Raw genomic sequence first — 21,460 nt, forward strand, 5'->3', positions numbered from 1 at the left:
GAACCATAGAGACTAGTTTGGTCCCTGTATTAGTTTGTTTTGCATTGCTCTAAAGGAATATCTGAGGCTGGGTAATTATAAAGAAAAGAGGTGCTGGGCATGGCGACTCATGCCTGTAATTCCAGCACTTTGGGAGGCCGAGGCAGGCGGATCACAAGGTCAGGAGATTGAGACCATCCTGGCTAACACGGTGAAACCCTGTCTCTACTAAAAATACAAAAAAATTAGCCGGGCGTGGTGGCGGGCGCCTGTAGTCCCAGCTACTTGGGATGCTGAGGCAGGAGAATGGCGTGAACCTGGGGGGCGGGGCTTTCAGTGAACTGAGATCGAGCCACTGCACTCCAGCCTGGGTGACAGTGCGAGACTCCATCTCAAAAAAGAAAAGAAAAGAAAAGCGGTTTATTTGACTCACAGTTCTGCAAGCTGTACAAGAAGCATGGCATCAGCATCTATTTCTGTTGAGGGCTTCAGAAAGCTTCCAATCGTGGTGGAAGGCAAAGGGGGAGCAGGTGCGTCACATGGTGAGGGAGGGAGCTAGAGAGATGCCAGCCTCTTTTGAACAAGCAGCCCTCGTGTGAACTAACAGAGTGAGAAATTACTCATTACCACAGGGAGGGCACCAAGCCATTCATGTGGGATCCACCCCCATGACCCAAACACCTCCCAGCATGGGAATTCACATTTCAACATGAGATTTGGAGGGTAGAATCATTAAAACTGTATCGGTCCTATTCCTCCAATTAAAAAAATCTTCCCTCTACATGCAATAGTTGTTATTTTAGTTTAGTTTAGTTTGAGATAGAATCTTGCTCTGTCACCCAGGCTGGAGTGCAGTGGCACAATCTCAGCTCACTACACGCTCCGCCTCCTAGATTCAAATGATTCTCCTGCCTCAGCCTCCCAAGTAGCTGGGATTATAGATGTGCACCACCACGCCCAACTAATTTTTGTATTTTTAGTAGAAATGGGGTTTCATCGTGTTGGCCAGGCTGGTCTCCAACCCCTGACCTCAAGTGATTGGCTTGCCTCAATGTCCCAAAGTGCTGGGATTACAGGTGTGAGCTACCACGCCCAGCCTTATTTTATTTTTTAAAATTGATTTCTTTTTTGAGACAGGGTCTCACTCTGTCACCCAGGCTGGAGTGCAGTGGTGTGATCATAGCTCACTGCAGCCTGGACCTCCTGGGCTCAAGTGATCCTCTCACCTCAGCCTTTCAAGTAGCTGGGATTACAGGCGCCTGCCACCATGCCCAGGTAATTTTTGTATTTTTAGTAGAGACGGGGTTTCACTATGTTGCCCAGGCTGGTCTTGAACTCCTGAACTCAAGCCATCCACCTCCCTTGGTGCCCCCCAAAGTGCTGGGATTATAGGCATGAGCTGCCGTGCCCTGCTAATGGCTGTTATTTTTTAATCTGGAGGGTAGACACTGCCCTGGTGGCGCTACCAGCTCACGTGTGAAAGCAGCTCATGTCACAGTCTTCATGCCCTCCTCCCGTCTCATGCAGAATATGTCAGAATTAAATTTCCAGCTTATTTTTTGTAATAAACGTATGAACCAACATTTTCCCCTAAACTTCTTTCACCTCATTTCTTGCAAAGTTGTTCAAAAGAGCATTCGGTCTTATTTAGATAGTGTTTGAGATTGATGAACATCCCAAGGCCAGGTTGTTGGAATTTCAGCTATTGTTAGGGAGACAGGAATGTAGAAGTGAGTGAGAGGAGCTTCCCCCTCCCTCTCCGTGGTTAGAGCGTGGCCCTAGGGAAGTCTTCCAGGTCCAAAGAAAACTTTTTCTGTGCTGTGGGTACGTTCCTACAGTGCCGAGAGTTTGTCCCCAGCACACCCACTAGGGTGACCATCCTAAGGAGGATTGGAGACCGTGCTCTCCTGGCCAGAGCAGCAGCGTGAGGATATCTGCTACAGTGGGTCCTAGTTCTCTGATTTTGTTTGTTTCTATCTCTCTTCTTCCTTTTCCTGGGGAGAGCTTGGTAGTATTAAAATAATTTGACACCTTAGTTCTTTTTCACAAATATTTCATGCAGGCACGCACATACACATGTGCAATAGCAGGTCTTTTCCCCTGAGCTCTGGGTATAGAAAGGCCTGAGGTGAGTAGCATCAGAGGGGTTCACCAAGCAGGATGAGTGGGGTGGTAGGGATGTCTGTGGGTAGCCAGAGTGGTTTGCAGGCCCCTCCAGGTGGATGGCCCCCTTTGAGGGCAGCAGCAGGATGGGTGGGTGCAGAAGGTCCCTCCTGATGGGGTTCCTTTTTTTTTTTTTTGAGACAGAGTCTTGCTCTGTCATCCAGGCTGGAGTGCAATGGTATGATCTCAGGCTCACCACAACCCCGCCTCCTGGGTTCAGGTGATTCTCCTGCCTCAGCCTCCCAAGTAGCTGGGACTACAGGCATGCACCACCATGCCTGGCTAATTTTTGTATTTTTAGTAGACACGAGGTTTCACCATGTTGACCAGGCTGGTCTTGAACTCCTGATCTCAAGTGATCCTCCCGCCTCAGCCTCCCAAAGTGCTGGGATCATAGTTGCGAGCCACCATGCCCGGCCTGCTAGGGTTTCTTGAGCATATCTGCTAAGGTAGTCTGCTTCAGTTGATGAGGATTGCCACGACTGTGATGGTGACAAGAGGCTCTCAGAGAGGTGAATGGATGTTCATTCAGAGGAGGTGGGCCCAGCCGGACCACTCCAAGATGACACATGGTTGTTGACACTATTGTTGCTTTCTGGTGGCTCTCCCCAGCATTGGCACCAGTGGTTCCCCCTGCCCCTGGCAGTGCTGATAGTGACAACCCATACCACTGGCCTCTTGGGAGATGTGGGCATGGAAGTAGGGGCTGGGGAATATGATTACACCTCCTTCCTGAAGTTGTGGGGTCCCCAGCTCATTGTGTGAACCAGCAGGAGCTGGAGGCCCGAGAGCTGCCACTTCTTGGCTCTCCCTGGAGGAGTGAGAAATGACTGGGTGGCAGGTTGGCTGCTCTTTCCCTGGTCCTCACTTGGGTGAGCTGCTTCAAGTGGATGGGAGCAGGGGAGGAGCACTATGCAGGGTTATGACAGGCTTTTCTCTTCCAGGAGAATTAAACCCTTTCAATTCACACAACAGGATCAGGAGAGAAACAGTAAATCATTAATAGTCTAGGTTGATAATATTTGTATTCTCTTCAGCAACCCCAGTTCCATCTTTGGGGATTTGTCTGTTTAAAGTTTTAAAGCCAATAAGCAGCACTTACATGATTAGAACTGTTTAAGGATTAACATACACATTCTGGCGGGGCACAGTGGCTCACACCTGTAATCCCGGCACTTCGGAGGGTCAAGGCGGATGAATCACCTGAGGTCAGGAGTTGAAAACCAACCTGGCCAACATGGTGAAACCTCACCTCTACTAAAAATATAAACATTAGCCAGGCATAGTGACTGGCGCCTGTAATCCTGGCTACTTGGGAGGCGAAAGCAGGAGAATCACTTGAACCCGGGAGGCAGAGGTTGCAGCAAGCCGAGATCGCACCATTGCACTCCAGCCTGAGCAACAGAGCGAGACCCCATTTCAAAAAAAAAAAAAAATCGGCCAGGTATGGTGGCTAACACCTGTAATCCCAGCACTTTGGGAGGCCGAGGCACGTGGATCACCTGAGGTCAGGAGTTTGAGACCAGACTGACCAACATAGTGAAATCCTGTCTCTACTAAAAATACAAAATTAGTTGGGCATGGTGGCGCATGCCTGTTATCCCAGATTCTTGGGAGGCTGAGGCAGGAGAATCACTTGAACCCAGGAGGTGGAGATTGCAGTGAGCCGAGATCGCACCATTGCACTCCAGCCTGGGCAGCAATAGCAAAACTCTATCAAAAAAAAAAAAAAAAAAAAATCAATAACACACACATTCTGCTAACATCTATATGGGTCCCATGACAAAAACACTGTGCCTCTCAGTGGAGTCAAGGCCATGTGTATTCTCTAGTTTCATCCTCTACTGGTTTTTTTAACCTCATTCTCAGGTTTCTCCAAGTTCTGTGTCCTGCTATCTCTTCTGTCCATTCCCCTTGCTCCACAGCTCTATATCCTCCTACAATCTGGCCTGAGACTTCAACACAGTTCTTGTTTTGGGACGGGTCTTCTTCACACTTTCTTGGGTTTAAGCCCCCTTTTCCTGGGTTCCATGTCATCTTCTCCTTGGTTTACTCTGCCATGCTATCGAACTACATGCTTAAGTCACTTTCAAAAAAGCATGTGGAGGTATACTTCCCAAGCATACCAAGTTGGAGGTAAACTTCCCAAGACCTTCCATGTCTGAAAATCACTTTCTGCCCTCATACCATGTGATAGTTTGGTTGGACACTGAATTTGTTTGCCATCGAAACTTTCAAAGCCATGTATTCTAGCATCTGGCATTGTAGATGTAAGTCAATAGCCAGTCTGGATATTTGCTGCTTCTGAACAGGTGATACATTTTTTTTTTCTTCCTGGAAGCTTTGAAGATCTTCTGTGAATCTTTAGTGTTCTGGATTTCTGTGGTGTTGTGACTAGATAGAGGTCTTTTCTTTTTTTTTTTGAGACAGAGTCTCACTCTGTCGCCCAGGCTGGAGTGCACTGTCACAATCTCCACTCACTGCAACCTCCTCCACCTCTGGGTTCAAGTGATTCTCGTGCCTCAGCCTCCCGATTAGCTGGGATTACAGGCATGCACCACCACGCCTGGCTAATTTTTGTGTTTTTAGTAGACACGGGGTTTCACCATGTTGGCCAGGCTGGTCTTGAACTCCTGACCTCCAGTGATCCACCCGCGTCAGCCTCCCAAAGTGCTGGGATTACAGGCATGAGCCACCATGCCCGGCCTTGGATATAGGTGTTTTCATTCTTGCTTAAACAATATGGTGGCTTGCAGCATCCAGCTGAAGGAAAGTATCTTATTTTCCTCCCTCCCTCCCTCCTTCTTTCTATCCTTCCCTTCCCTTTCCTTTTCCCTTCCCCTTCCCGAGAGATGGTCTCACTCTGTCACCCAGGTTGTAGTGCAGTGGCATGATCAAGGATCACTGCAGTCTTGACCTCCCCAGGCTCAAGCAATCCTCCCATGTCAGCCTCCTGTGTAGCTGTGACTATAGGTGTGCACCACCATGCCTGACTAATTTTTGTATTTTTTGTGGAGACCAGGTGTCACCATGTTGCCCAGGCTGGTCTCAAACTCCTGAGCTCAAGTAGTCTTCCTTCCTCAGCCTCCCAAAGTGCTAGGATTACAGGCATGAGCCACTACACCCAGCCTATCTTGTGTATCTTTGAAAATTTACTCTCATTCTTTTTCCTTCCTCAACTCATTAATTAGCAATTGGGTTATTTAAAAGGACCCTATGCATCTCTTATATTTTCTTGATTACTTTATTTTGTTCCTTTTGAATTTTTTTTCCTTTGGTCATTTCCAAGAGCTCCTTCCTGTTCTTTGAATGTTCTGTTTTTCATAGAATTCTTTTTTATTTTAATGTAGTGGCTTTGAAAATTTATTTGATGATACTTAGTAATAGGTTTATTTTTGTTTTGAAATTCTGTTTCCTGTGGGGTCTTTTTTTTTTTTTTCTTTGGGCTTGTCTTGGTCTTTCTCCTTTATGCTTCAGGCTTTCCACAAATGACTGGTGATTCTGGGTTATCCAGTCATGTTTCAAAGTGAGGCAGCTGAAATGCTAATAAGAACTCTCACCTGTAATCCCAGCACTTTGGGAGGTTGAGGTGGGAGTATCACCTGAGGTCAGGAGTTCAAGACCAGCCTGGCCAACATGGCAAAACCCCATCTCTACTAAAAATACAAAAAATAGCCAGGTGTGGTGGAGGGTGTCTGTAATCCCAGCTACTCAGGAGGCTGAGGCTGGAGAATCGCTTGAACCCAGGAGGTGGAGGTTGCAGTGAGCTGAGATGGCGCCACTGCACTCCTGCCTGGGCAACAGAGTGAGACTTCATCTCAAAAAAAAAAAAAAAAAGAACTCCCTGTCCATACATGGGACCCACTGACAGGCAGGTTCTACCTCAGGGGAGCTGGACAGGAAGTGACCATATACGAGGGTGCCAGTGTGAGGAGGGCTTTACTCTCAGGCACTGACATACTCACCCCTTCCAGCTCTCTTGGTTCTCAGCAGGAAATCCGTGGTGTTTCTTTAGTGATACCCTGCCCCCACTGTTTTAACTCTTTTTTTTTTTTTGAGACAGGATCTTGCTTTGCCACCCAGTGTGTTAAGCCATTCTTGCATTGCTATAACCTAACACTGGGTAATTTATAAAGAAAAGAGGTTTATTTGGCTCACAGTTCTGCAGGCTGTACAGGAAGCCTGGCACCAGCATCTCCTCGGCTTTTGGTGAGGCCTTGCGCTGCTTACAATCATGGTGGAAGGCAAAGGGGGAGCTGGTGTCTCACATGGCAAGAGTGCAACCAAGAGAAAGAGGTGGGGGAGGTGTCACACATTTTTAAACAACCAGATCTCAAGAGAACTCACTGTTGCACAAGGACAGCACCAAGGGAATGGCATTAAACCATCTGTGAGAAATCCACCTTCATGATCCAGTCAGGTCCCACCAGGCCCCACCTCCAACATTGGGGATTACAGTTTAATATGAGATTCAGAAGGAACAACATCCAAATTATTACCCAGTCTAGAGTGCAGTGGCATAGACACTGCTCACAGCAGCCTTGAACTCCTGGTCTCAAGCAATCCTCCTGCCTCAATCTCCTGAGAAACTAGGACCACAGGTCCATGCCACCACACATGATAATTTTTTAATTTTTGTAGAGATGTGGTCTCCCTAAGTTGCCCAGGCTCGTCTCAAACTCTTAGGCTCAGTCAGTCCTCCCATCTCAGCCTCCCAAAGTGCTGGGATTGCAGGTGTGAGCCACTGCATCTGGCTCACTTTTTTTTTTTTTTTTTTTTTTTTAAGAAATAGATAGGGGGCTAGGCATACTGGCTCATGCCTGTAATCCCAGCACTTTGGGAGGCTGAGGCAGGTGGATTGCTTGAGCTCAGGAGTTTAAGACCAGCCTGGGCAATGTGAGGAAACCCCGTATCTACAAAAACTACACACACAAAAAAAAATTAGCCAGGCATGATGGCTTGCACCTCTAGTCCCACCTACTTGAGGGACTGAGGCAGGAAGATAGTTTGAACCTGGGAGGTCGAGGCTGCAGTGAGCCATGATTGTGTCATTGCACTCCAGCCTGGGAGACCAAGTGAGACCCTCTCTCAACAGAAAAAAAAGAAATGGAGACGGAGTCTCGCTGTGTTACTCCAGCTGGTCTCAATTCCTGGCCTCAAGCAATCCTTTGCCTTGACCTCCCAAAGTGCTAGGATTACAGATGTGAGCCACCGTGTCCAGTAATCCTGCCCCTTTTTAACATTTTGACCTGGTGTGACTTCCTGGCCAGGGGTAGTTTTGTACTGGGATGGCATAGGGGAAGCAAGGGCCGTGCTGGTCCCTGCATCGGACTTGCGTTTATCCTGTCCCCCTGTCTTGCCCCCTGGTTGCCATCTCCACTCCCCACAGTACCTGCCGTCTCTGGATCTGGAATCTCCCTGGGGCTGCCTGGGACAGATCCGCTCCCTCTGAGGCCGCACTCCTCCTCAAAATTTCAAGATTTCAAGGCAGTGTGTCCTCTTATTTCCATTCACTCTCCATTTTCTGAAAATTGATTGACACTTCCTGTCTGCCAGTGGCCCCTCCACACATTTTCTCTTCATAGTGGATTTATTAATGTTTTTTCCTTTTTTTTTTTTTTTTTTTTTTTAGATGGAGTCTCGCTCTGCCGCCTAGGCTGGAGTGCAGTGGCCCACGGTCTCTGGTCACTGCACGCTCCGCCTCCTGGGTTCACGCCATTCTCCTGCCTCAGCCTCCCAAGTAGCTGGGACTACAGGTGCCCACCACCACGCCCAGCTAATTTTTTCTGTATTTTTTTTAGTAGAGACAGCGTTTCACCATGTTAGCCAGGATGGTCTCGATCTCCTGACCTTGTGATCCGCCCACCTCAGCCTCCCAAAGTGCTGGGATTACAGGCGTGAGCCACCACGCCCGGCTTATTAATGTTTTTTCTTACTGTTTTTTTAACAGGGTTGCAGAAAGGGGAGAAGAGGAATGCTTGTGTTTAATATTTAAATAGGAAGCCAGATTGCTGTAAAAGAACATAAACCCTAGAAACCAAAATACTCATTTGTTTTTAAAACGATCTTTTTTTCTGCTCTCTTAGGGAAAAAAAGGTGTTCTCTTGAGAATACTTGGTGCTGAGTGAAAGAAGCCAGTCACAAAGGACCATATATTTACTGCATGATTCCATTTATATGAAATATCCAGAGGGCCGGGTGCAGTGGCTTATACCTGTAATCTCAGCACTTTGGGAGGCTGTGGTGGGTGGATCACCTGAGGTCAGGAGTTCAAGACCAGCCTGGCCAACATGGCGAAACCCCATCTCTACTAAAAATACAAAATTAGCAGGGCGTGGTGGTGTGTGCCTGTAGCCCCAGCTACTCGAGAGGCTGAGGTAGGAGAATTGCCTGAACCCGAGAGGCAGAGGTTGCAGTGAGCCAAGATTGCACCATTGCACTACAGCCTGGGTGACAAGAGCAAAACTCTCAAAAAAAAGAAAGAAAGAAAGAAAGAAATATCCAGAGTAGGCAAACATAAAGAGATAGAAAGTAGATCAGTGGTTGCCTAGGGCTGGACAGTACAGGGGAGTTGAGGAGTGACTGCTAATGGGTTTCTTTTGGTGATTTATGAAAAAGCTCTAAAATTAATTGTAATGATGGTTACAAACCTCTGTCAATATACTAAAAGCCATTGAACTGTACTTTAAATGGATGAATGTGAATTTTATCTCAATAAAGCTGTGCAAAAGCGTTTTGGTGCACACGACTTTATTTGGCACATTCTTTCAGTTTAGGACCAAAGAAATCTTATTCATTGGTGGGGTTATTTTGGTTTTGTTGTTTGGGTTTCTTAAGAGACACGGTCTTGCTCTGTCACCCAGGCTGGAGTGCAGAGTGTGATCATAGCTCATTGTAACTTCGAACTCCTGGGCTCAAGGAATCCTCCCACCTCAGCCTCCCAAGTAGTTAGGACTATAGGCGCACACTACCACGCCTGGCTAATTTTTTTATTTTAACTTTTGTAGATATAGGATCTGACTATGTTGCCCAGGCTGGTGTCAAACTCCTGGCCTCAAGTGATCCTCCCGCCTTGGCCTCCCAAAGCTTTTGGATTACAGGCGTGAGCCACTGTGCCTGGCCTCGTTCCGTGTTAAATGGATAAGGTAAATTGTGATGGTGAGGATAATGAATCATCTGATGGCGTGTACAACCTTTTATTTATTAGGTTCAAAAATAAAGAAGCTAGTGTATCCGCCTGGTTTCATGGGATTAGCTGCCTCCCTCTATTATCCACAACAAGCCATCGTGTTTGCCCAGGTAAGAGAAACTCTGTAATCCCTGATGTCCCTCATTCTTGTTTGTGTGTGCATGAATCTGACGCTTAATTTTCTTTTATTTTGCAGTTCTTATAACACCAGACTAAAATTTGTTTGTACATATAGGTGAATACAGCAAATTTAAATTATTTTCTCCACTATATGTCTCAGTTCTGGTCCTTCTTCCAGTAATGCCAGTGTTCACAGAATTTGAACATGAATTTGCATGATTGTTTGAATATTCATCAGCAAAAATTTAAGATAAATTTTTTGTATACTTACATGAAAGTCTACAGACTCAAATTCCAAAGCTGATAATTATGGGTCACTCAGTTTATGCGTGTCCGGTCACAACCTGCTCTTGTTGGTGTTGTAGACACAGACTGCTCTGACCTCCTCTACTCCCTGGTACTGGTGCCCTTGCTTCCCTTGCTGGGGACTTTGGGGACTGTAATCCCCTCTGCTGGGAGTGCCCTTTTCGGGGCTTTCAATTGACTGCTCCTTTCTTACCCTTGAAGCCTCAGTCTTATGGTACCCTGGCAGGCAGGTCGATCACAGTGGCAGGCAACATGGATAAAGTTGCACCACCGATTCTCAAAGTGCATTACCAGACCAGAAGCAGCAGCATCACCTGAGAACTTGTTAGAAATGCAAACTCTCAGGCCCCACCCCAGACTGGCTGAATCAGAAGCTCTGGGAATAAGGGCCAGCAGTCTGTGTTTTAGCAAGCCCTCCAGTGGTTTGTTATTAATGCCTATGTTGTTTGAGAACCACTGATGGAGACCAGTAGGTAGTCTGAAAAGGGTGATACCTGGAGTTAGTGGAACGCTAGAGATGGTGTCCCTCAGAAACTGGTAAGAGCAAGGCAGGCTCTAGGTTTTGAGGTCCTGGGCAGATTGTGGACACAGGGACTTTAGTTGCTCGAACTACCACATCACACGGAAACTCAGTTCCAGGAGCAGACAGCAGTGCAGTCACCCGAATTGGACTCTGAGCCAGACTGACCTGAGACTGCGCTCCCTTGGTTGTTCATGACAGAATTGAGTCCAGATTCCTAAAGTGGGCTACAGTTGTATGTGGGAGCTTGATGGCTTTGGTGACAAATACCAATACTTTCCAGCATTTGCTCAACATTGTTTGTAACAGTCCTGGAGGCAGATAGTTAATGCTTCTGTCCCTGCTCCAGCGCCAGGTAAGGAACAGTGAGTAACATCTTCCAGCCCTAGATATAAAAATAATTAAACATTATTTCAGCCTGTTATGGTTTAAGCAGTAAATGGCTGGAGTGGAGAGGGTGAACTTGGTTGCTGGTTGAGAAGCCTATGTGGCTGTCCCCAGAGTAGGAGTCTTTTTTTTTTTTTTTTTTAAATTTCTTTCTATTTTAACTTTTAGCTTTAGGGGTACATGTGCAGGTTTGTTATTGTAAGTTGTGTGTCATGAGGGTTGGGTGTACAGATTATTTTGTTACCTGGGTAATTAGACTAGTACTTGATGGGTAGTTTTTTGATCCTCGCCCTCTTCTCACCCTCCACCCTCAAGTAGGCCTTGGTCTCTGTTCCCTTCTTTGTGTCCATTTGTTGTCAAGGTTTAGTTCCCACTTACAAGTAAGAACATGTGGTATTTCGTTTTCTGTTCCTATGTTAGTTCACTTAAGATAATGGCCCCCAGCTCCATCCCTGTCCCTGCAAAGGACATGAGCTCATTCTTTTTGGCTGCATAGTATTTTGTGGTGTATAAGTACCACATTTTCTTTATCAAGTCTACCATTGGCCGGGCATGGTGGCCCACACCTGTAATCCCAGCACTTTGGGAGGCTGAGGCAGGTGGATCACCTGAGGCCAGGAGTTCGAGACCATGCTGACCAATGTGGTGAAACCCTGTCTCTACTAAGTACAAAAAATTAGCTGGGTGTGGTGGCGGGTGCCTGTAATCCCAGCTACTTGGGAGGCTGAGGCAGGAGAATTGCTTGAACCCAGGAGGCAGAGGTTGCAGTGAGCCAAGATCGCGCCATTCCACTCCAGCCTGGGCAATGAGCGAAAACTCCATCTCAAAAAAAAAAAAAATCTACCATTGATGGGCATTTAGGTTGATTCCATGTTTTGCTATTATGCATACTGCTATGATGAACGTATGCATGCATATATCTTTATAGTAAAATGATTTATATTCCATCATTCCATTATTATTCTCAATAGTAGGGATTGCTGGGTCAAATGGTAAGATCTTTTCTATTTTGTTTCAAGGTCAGTGGGGAGAGATTATATGACTGGGGTTTACGAGGATATATAGTCATAGAAGATTTGTGGAAGGAGAACTTTCAAAAGGTGAGAAACATCTTTTTCATCTTCTTCCTTTTGGTTTAAATATGTGGTTTCTCTAGGGTTTTGTAAAATATTTGATAACCCTGTTGATTTATTGCTTTTTCTGTTTGCTTCTAGTTATGTCTCCAGCTCAGATTTTTCAGGTGACCTTCCTTGGTAGAGCAGTAGAACTTCTGAGCATTTGGTTATTATCAGCAGGGCCAAATAAGTGGTGACCATAAAATGCAATGCATTCCACCATAGTCTTAGACCATATTTTCCATTATAGTGTATTCATAGTTTCCTCGAAGTATAGCATATTATTTAAAAGTTTTATTGAAACTGAATTCAAAGGGAATGTACTGTGCTCCCAGGAAAAAGACATAATTGAGAGCCTCTTCCTCTTGGTTTTTCACTTATCATAAGTTCTGTTCTTTCCCTAGCACTGCCGTTTCTGTTTATCCCCCAGGCTTCTCAACTCAGCTGAGGGTGTGAGCCATGGTATGTTGAGGACTAGCTACCAGCTAAAGGTCACATTCTCTGTGCTGTCTAGTACATGAGCAACAGAGGGAAGAAGTTGTGTAATTGCAAGAACTTGTCACCTTTCATCTCTTTTAGTGGCCACATAGCTGATTAAATCTTGCCTATGTTCGCTTGGAACATTCCCTTCCTCCCACTGATAAGGAAGAATGAGTAGAGAATAAGGTATCGTGTCTCTACTAAGCACTCAGAAGCACAGCCAGCTAAGGAAGAATTGGACTTCTTATATTAATATACCTTCTACATCACAAATTGAAGAAAATTCCTTTTTCAATGAAAATACTTTTTTTTTTTTTTGAGAAGGAGTCTCGTTCTGTCGCCCAGGCTGGAGTACAGTGGCATGATCTCGGCTCACTGCAAGCTCCGCCTCCCAGCTCCCAGGTTCACGCCATTCTCCTGGCTCAGCCTCCGGAGTAGCTGGGACTACAGGTGCCCGCCACCACGCCCGGCTAATTTTTTGTATTTTTTTAGTAGAGACAGGGTTTCACCGTGTTAGCCAGGATGGTCTTGACCTGACCTCCTGATCTGCCTGTCTCGGCCTCCCAAAGTGCTGGGATTACAGGCTTGAGCCACCACGCCCGGCCAAAAATACTTTTTTAAAAAATATAAATGAGCTTCAAATCACTGAGACGTTAAAAAATACATATAAATAACTACCTCAGAATTAAAATCCAGAATTTTGAACTGGGATTTGGAAGTAACAGAATAAATTATAAGCCCCCTTTATTATTTACATAAGTAATCTTCCAGTGAAATCTTAAGACTCATTTTTTGACCAGGTGCAGTGACTCACGCCCAGCACGTTGGGAGGCCAGGGTGGGAGGATCACTTGAGCCCAGGAGTTTGAGACCAGCCTAGGCAACATAGTGAGACCCTATCTCTCCAAAAAATAAAAAAATTAGCCAGGCATGGTAGCATACTTTGGGAGGCTGAGGTGGGAGGATTGCTTGAGCCCAGAAGGTAAGGGGCTAAATAGAGTGAGCCATGATTGCGCCACTGCACTCCAGCTTGAGCGACACAGTGAGGCCCTGTCTCAAAATAAATAAATAAATAAATAAATAAATAAATGAAAAAGAAAAAAAACCCACTACTTTTTATACTGGTGGTTTCTAAAGGAATTAGTCCCTCTCGAGCCTATTTAAACTAGCTCTTGAATAGGAAATATTATACCAATATCAAGTGTCTTTTGGCAATCCTTTTTAAAGAGTAAACATTCATAGGTGTTTTTTTGTTTGTTTTTTGTTTTATTTCTCTGATATTTTCTATGGAAGCTTCCTTTCTTAAAAAATTCCTTAACAAATGCAGCCGGGCACGGTGACTCACGCCTATAATCCCAGGACTTTGGGAGGCCAAGGCGGGTGGAGCACCTGAGGTCGGGAGTTTGAGACCAGCCTGGCCAACATGGCGAAACCCTGTCTCTACTAAAAAAAATACAAAAATTAGCTGGGCATGGTGATGCACGTCTGTAATCCCAGCTACTTGGGAGGCTGAGGCAGGAGAATTGCTTGAACCTGGGAGGTGGAGGTTACAGTGAGCCAAGATTGCACCACTGCACTCCAGCCTAGGCAACAGAGCGAGACTTCATCTCAAAAAAACAAAAACAAACAAAAAAACAAATGCCCACTAAATTTTATATGGGAAAGGAAGTAAAATATCAAGAAATCTCTACACGGCCCTAGACAGAAATGTGGAAAGTGAGCCTAAAAGCCTCAACTGCGAGCCTTCATTGTGGTGTGACTGCAGACTGAGGCACACCAAAGCTGGAGGGAGTCCCGTAGGCTCCCTGGAGTGCTCACTGTGGTGTCTGTGCATACACACATGCACACCAAAGCTCAAGTGGGGGCTGCGGGAGCCTCTGGCTTGGAAACAGCATTCTCTGACTGCGCTAAGAATTCAGCCCAGTGCAGAAGCAACTGGACTGTGGTTAGAATACCAGTTAAGCAGGCCAACATTTTCTGATAATTTGAAAACATTAGATATTAAAACTACTCAAATTTATATGCAGATCTTTTTGGAGTGAGGTGATAAAGATTTTTAATTGGTTTGTGTTTCTCTCTCTCTTTATACCCTTGCCTTCTTCAGAGTCATTGAGAACGTAAGACTTTCTCCCGTTTGTTACTCTCCAAGCATAATTTTACTGACAGCTGTCTGTTCTCAGTAGAAGGTAATAAAATCAGGGCCAGGCACAGTGGTTTATACCTATAATCCCAGCACTTTGGGAGGCTGAGGCAGGCAAATCGCTTTGAGCCTAGGTGTTCAAGACCAGCCTGGGCAATATGGCAAAACCCCGTCTCTACAAAAACTACCAAAAAAAAAAAAAAAAAAATTAGCCAGGTGTGGTGGCATGCACCTGTAGTCGCATCTACTTGGGAGGCTGAGGCAGGAGAATATCATGAGCCCAGGAGATGGAGTTTGTGGTGAGCCGTGTTCACCCCACTGCACTCCAGCCTGGGGAATGGGAGTGAAGCCCTGTATAAAAAACAAAAAGAAAAAAAAACAGCTGGGCGCAGTGGCTCACGCCTGTAATCCCACAATTTTGGGAGGCCGAGGTGGGCAGATCACGAGGTCAGGAGGTCGAGACCATCCTGGCTAACACGGTGAAACCCTGTCTCTGCTAAAAATACAAAAAATTAACCGGCCGTGGTGGCGGGCGCCTGTAGTCCCAGCTACTCAGGAGGCTGAGGCAGGAGAATGGCATGAACCCGAGAGGCGGAGCTTGCAGTGAGCCGAGATCGTGCCACTGCACTCCAGCCTGGGCGACAGAGCAAGACTCTGTCTCAAAAAAAATCAAATTAAAATAAAAGGTAATAAAATTGATGTTGACTGCATTAAATTTTTATTACAAGTTTTTTTTGTTTTGAGATGGACTGTTGCTCTATCGCCCAGGCTGGAGTGCAGTGGTGCGATCTCGGCTCACTGCAAGCTCTGCCTCCCGGGTTCATGCCATTCTCCTGCCTCAGCCTCCCGAGTAGCTGGGACTACAGGCGCCCGCCACCACGCCCGGCTAATTTTTTGTATTTTTAGTAGAGACAGGGTTTCGCCATGTTAGCCAGGGTGGTCTCGATCTCCTGACCTCGTGATCCGCCCACCTCGGCCTCCCAAAGTGCTGGGATTAGAGGTGTGAGCCACCATGCCTGGCCTATTACAAGTTTTAAAGGAAAAAATAGCAGAGGGCCCTATTAATTCAAAATTCAATATTCTTAGAGTTCAGGAATTACTTGATATAATGAAGTGTCATTGTTTTTTGTTGATCTTGTTTCACCCCCACTTTAGATTTCATGGGCTTCAGGGGGGTTTTCGTTTTTTATTTTTTGGTTTATTTCTTTCTTTTTGAGATGGAATCTCACCCTGTTGCCCAGGCTGGAGTGCAGTGGCTCAATCTCGGCTTACTGCAACCTCCACCTCCCGGGTTCAAGCCATTCTCCTGTCTCAGCCTCCTGAGTAGCTGGGACTACAGGTCCACACCACAACACCCAGCTGATTTTTGTATTTTTAGTAGAGATGGGGTTTCACCATGTTGGTCAGGCTGGTCTCAGGTGCTCCACCTGCCTCAGCCTCCCAAAGTGCTGGGATTACAGGCGTGAGCCATTGGGCCCGGACTTGTTTTTGTTTTTTTAATGAGAGCTAAGATTTAAGCTACCCTGGAAAATGAATCTTTCTGGGACCCTAGAGCTGAGTATATTTTCTTCATAGACTATCAAATAATTCATAATCTAGTAAAGGAGATAAGGAAAGCATATGACCAAAATACAAGGTAAAATGTGATAAATGCCAGAAGAAAGGCACAGAAAAAAAGGTATGATTTTTGGATGAAGATATCTTGTTTTCATTGAGGGGAATTAAGGGACACTTCATGAAGGAGACTTTTTTGTTTCTTAGCTTGTTTCAAGGGAGTTGGTTTTCAAATCTGGCTTTAATTACCAGTCTCAATTAGGTATCATCTAATTCATATATATATATATTTTGTTTGTTTGTTTGTTTTTGTTTTTGTTTTTGTTTTGAGACAGAGTCTTGTTTTTGTTTTTGTTTTTGTTTTTGTTTTGAGACAGAGTCTTGCTCTGTGGCCCAGGCTGGGGTGCAGTGGCATGATGTCAACTCACTGCAACCTCTGCCTCCCGGGTTCAAGCCATTCTCCTCCCTCAGCCTCCTGAGTAGCTGGGATTACAGGTGCATGGCACCGTGCCTGGCTAATTTTTAGTAGAGACGGGGTTTAGTATTTTTAGTAGAGATGGGGTTTCACCATGTTGTCCAGGATGGTCTTGATCTCCTGACCTCGTGATCTTCCTGCCTCAGCCTCCCAAAGTGCTGGGATTACAGGCGTGAGCCACTGCTCCCAGCCAATTGTTTGTATTGTAATCATGTAACAGATGTACTGGCTTTTGGTTGTACATAGTCAGAGAAATTGTGGACATTGTGTTTAAAACAGGGCGCTGGCCAGGTGTGGTGGCTCATGCCTGTAATCCCAGCACTTTGGGACGTGGAGACAGGTGGATCACTTGAGCCCAGAAGTTTGAGACCAGCCTGGACAACATGGTAAAACCCTGTCTCTACTGAAAGCACAAAAATTAGCCAGTCGTGGTGGCATGCACCTGTAATCCCACCTACTTGGGAGGCGGAGGCACAAGAACTACTTGAACCCGGGAGGCGGAGGTTACAGTGAGCTGAGATTGTGCCACTGCACTCCAGCCTGGGCGAAGGAGCGAGACTCGGTCTCTAAATACATGCCTACATACATACATAAAACAGGGCACTGAATATTTTTAAATTAGGAATGATGGCACAATTCATAACGGTATTTTTCCCATGGGGCTATATTCCTCTGAAATACCCCAAACAAGTCTGTGGCATTTTGCTGTTCTGCCACATCCCTTTTCCCTCTTACGAAATCATTCTAAATGTTTATGCCGAGTCTTCTACCAATAAAGTGGTGTTTCAGTTTGTCATCATTGGTTACTTAAGAGGAATTTATCTGCTTCAGTTAAAATGAACTTTTTGTCAGAACTGTGAAGCAAAGATAGGTGTGTCCAGAAATATTGTCATCTTGGTAGAGTCTGGGGCTTTCTTTTAAGTTACAAGAATATATAACGTATGTATACAGTTTAAAGTCCAACACTATAATGACCATGTACGTACCAATCAATCATCTACCTTTAAAAATAGGAAATGGCCGGGCGCGGTGGCTCAAGCCTGTAATCCCAGCACTTTGGGAGGCCGAGACGGGCGGATCACGAGGTCAGGAGATCGAGACCATCCTGGCTAACACGGTGAAACCCCGTCTCTACTAAAAAATACAAAAAACTAGCCGGGCGAGGTGGCGGCGCCTGTATTCCCAGCTACTCGGGAGGCGAAGGCAGGAGAATGGCGGGAACCCGGGAGGCGGAGCTTGCTGTGAGCTGAGATCCGGCCACTGCACTCCAGCCTGGGTGACAGAGCGAGACTCCGTTTCAAAAAAAAGAATTAAAAAAAAAAAAAAAAAAAAAATAGGAAATGACTGCCAGGCACGGTGGCTTACACCTGTAATCCCAGCACTTTGAGAGGCCGAGGCAGGTGGATCACGAGGTCAGGAGTTCAAGACCAGCCTGGACAACATGGTGAAAACCCATCTCTACTAAAAATACAAAAAAATTATCCAGGCGTGGTGGCGGGTGCCTGTAATCCCAGCTACTTGGGAGGCTGAGGCAGAGAATTGCTTGAACCCGGGAGGTGGAGGTTGCAGTGAGCCAAGATCGCGCCACTGCACTCCAGCCTGGCCAACAGAACAAGCCTCCATCTCAAAAAAAAAAAAAAAAAAGGAAATTAACAGTGCCTTTCAAGTCTTCCATGGGTCCCCTCACCCCCAAGTCTCCCCAGAGGGAACCACTATCTGGAATTTTATTTCATCCCCTTGTTTTTCTTTAAACTTTTCTTCCAGTTTAACCATATATGTATATATTCTGAAATACTGTAGTTGAGCCTGCCTGGTTTTGCGTTTATAAAAATATACCAAATTTAAGTCTAAATAAACATATTATATATATATATAAGTTTATCTAGGTGGGTCTTACTACATATTGTTTTGCAACTTGTTTTGTTCCCTTAACATTTTGTTTATGGGTTATGTATGGCAGCAGTGCATTCATTTTCACTGCTGTAGACTGTTTTCTTTGTGTTTTTGTTTTGTTTTGTTTTGTTTTTGTTTTTGTTTTTAACAGACAGAGGCTCACTCTGTTGCTCAGGCTGGAGTGTGGTGGTGCAATCATGACTCACTGCAACTTCCGCCTGCTGGGTTCAAACAATTCTCCCACCTCAGCCTCCTGAGTAGCTGGGACTACAGGCATGCGCCACCATCCCTGGCTAATTTTTGTATTTTTAGTAGAGACAGGGTTTTACCATGTTGGTCAGGCTGGTCTCAAACTCCTAACCTCAGGTGATCCGCCTTCCTCGGCCTCCCAAAGTGCTGGGATTACAGGCATGAGCCACCGTGCCTGGTCATATTTTCTTTATGGGAAAATACCCATGTTGGTGGCTCCTTGGGTGGGTTTCAGTATATTACTATTACAACACAGCATGGCTTCATAATTTGTGAACAGTTTTTCTAGACCAGGGTTCCTGATTCATAGGGTCTGCATATCTTCAGTTTTACTAGATGATGCCAAGTAATTGTTTCCATTTTTGCCAGTCTGGTGACTTTAAAAGAGTTTTTCATTGTGGAGTATGTGTGTATGTGGCTTTACTTTATTTCCCAATTTTCATTTTGAGAAAATTTTAAAACTACAAATCAGGTGCAGGACTAGTACAATGAATATACCCTTCACTTAGATTCACTAACATTTGCTACATTTGCATTATCTATTTTTTCACCTATGCATGGTGTTAATACACACGAGTATATTTTATTTTCCTGAACCATTTGAGAATTAATTGTAGATATCATTGCATTTTCCATTTGTATCTAATTCAGCATGTATTTCCAAAGAACGTGGATATTCATTTATATAATCACAATACAGTTATTGTACTCAGGAAAGTTGACACTTCATTATTTACACAAATGTTATCTAATATATGGCCCATGTTCAAATTTCCCTAGTTGCCCCAGTAATGTACTTGCCTTAAACAACTTTTGATTTTTTTTTTTTTTTTTTTTTTTTTTTTTTTTGAGATGGAGTGTCACTCTGTCGCCCAGGCTGGAGTGCAGTGACGTGATGTCGGCTCACTGCAACCTCTGCCTCCTGGGTTCAAGTAATTCTGCCTCAGCCTGGCGAGTAGCTGGGACCACAGGCGCACACCACCGTACCCGGCTAATTTTTGTATTTTTAGTAGAGACAGGGTTTCACCATATTGGTCAGGCTGGTCTCAAACTCCTGACCTCAGGCAATCCACCTGCCTCGGCTTCTCAAAGTGCTGGGATTACAGGCGTGAGCCACCATGCCCGGCCTCCCTCTCTCTTTCTTTCTTTCTCTTTCTTTCTTTCTTTCTTTCTTTCTTTCTTTCTTTCTTTTCTTTCTTTTCTTTCTTTTCTTTCTTTTCTTTCTTTTCTTTCTTTTCTTTCTTTCTTTTCTTTCTTTCCCTTCCTTCCTTCCTTCCTTCCTTCCTTCCTTCCTTCCTTCCTTCCTTCCTTCCTTCCTTCCTTCCTTCCTTTCTTTCTTTTCTTTCTTTTCTTTCTTTTCTTTCTCTCTTAATCTACAGGCTCCCCTTCCATATTTTGGAGTTGACTTCCTTACAGTTTATCTGTTAAAACAATCTGGCACATTTCACCTATAGAGTTTCTAACAGTTTGGGTTTTGCACACGTTTATGCTGTAGTTTAACGTGTTCTCTGTACTTGCTGCATATTGGCAGCTGGATCCACAGGCTACTTGATCCAGATCCTGTTTGATTCTTTTGGCAAGGCTCTAGATCCACGTAGGCACATATGTCCTGTTTTTGCTTTGTTTTTGTTTGTTTTAGCAGCTGTGGATGCTCAATGCCTAGACCCATTGAATCTTTGGGGGATAGAAATGGTGATACTGGCCGGGCGCAGTGGCTCACACCTGTAATCCCAACACTTTGGGAGGCCGAGGAGGGTAGATCACTTGAAATCAGGAGTTCAAGACCAGTCTGGCCAACATGGTGAAACCCCAGCTCTACTAAAAATACAAAAAAATTAGCCGCACGTGGATCATGAGGTCAGGAGATTGAGACCATTCTGGCTAACACAGTGAAACCCTGTCTCTACTAAAAATGCAAAAAATTAGCCAGATGTGGTGGTAGGCGCCTGTAGTCCCAGCTACTCGGGAGGCTGAGGCAGGAGAATGGTGTGAACCCAGGAGGCAGAGCTTGCAGTGAGCTGAGATTGTACCACTGCACTCCAGCTAGGGGACAGAGCAAGACTCCATCTCAAAAAAAAAAAAAAAAAAAAATTAGTCACGCATGGTGGCACGTGCCTGTAGTCCCAGGTACTCAGGACACTGAATCAGGAGAATTGCTTGAAGCTGCGAGGCAGAGGTGGCAGTGAGCCAAGATCATGCCACCGCACTCCAGCCTGGGTGACAGAACAAGACTGTGTCTCAAAAAAAAAAAAAAAGAAAATGGTGATGTTTTACTTCTGTTGTTTTATTTTTTCATATTAGCTGAAATATTTTGATAAAGAACCCCTTATCTACTAGTTACCCGGTTATAGTTTATATAGGAAAAACAAGATAATTACTTGATTTTTTTTCTCTTATTTATCCAGTTTCAAAATAATGAATTCATTCCCTTTCCTCAGAAGATCACCTGTTAGTTTTTCTTTAAAAATATCGGCCAAGTGTGGTGGCTCATGCCTGTAATCCCAGCACTTTGGCAGGCCAAGGCGGGTGGATCACCTGAGGTCAGGAATTCGAGACCAGCCTGGCCAACATGGTAAAACCCCATCTCTACTAAAAATAAAAAATTAGCCAGGTGTGGTGGCACGCACCTGTAGTCCCAGCTACTCGGGAGGCTGAGGCTGGAGAATCACTTGAACCTGGGAGGTGGAGGTTGCAGTGAACCCAGATCACGTCACTGCACTCCAGCCTGGGTGACAGAGTGAAATTTTGTCTCAAAAAAATAGGGCCAGACACGGTGGCTCACGCCTGTAATCCCAGCACTTTGAGGGTTCGAAGCGGGCGGATCACAAGGTTAGGAGATCAAGACCATCCTGGCTAACGTGGTGAAACCCCGTCTCTACTAAAAAATATGA

General features: G+C 45.2%; 1 protein-coding gene across 3 annotated transcripts in view; it reads left to right on the plus strand.

The window, feature by feature from the left end:
• APOO (apolipoprotein O) overlaps positions 1-21,460 on the plus strand; it is a 74,123-nt gene that overhangs the window by 39,156 nt on the left and 13,507 nt on the right. For all 3 annotated transcript variants that reach the window (XM_007991306.3, XM_007991307.3, XM_073013837.1), the window contains 2 exons: positions 9,350-9,441; positions 11,684-11,764. In XM_007991306.3, the coding sequence (XP_007989497.1) occupies positions 9,350-9,441; positions 11,684-11,764 (173 nt within the window). The remainder of the gene's footprint in view (positions 1-9,349; positions 9,442-11,683; positions 11,765-21,460) is intronic.

Source organism: Chlorocebus sabaeus, chromosome X (genome assembly GCF_047675955.1).
Source record: "Chlorocebus sabaeus isolate Y175 chromosome X, mChlSab1.0.hap1, whole genome shotgun sequence".
Lineage (NCBI taxonomy): Eukaryota > Metazoa > Chordata > Mammalia > Primates > Cercopithecidae > Chlorocebus > Chlorocebus sabaeus.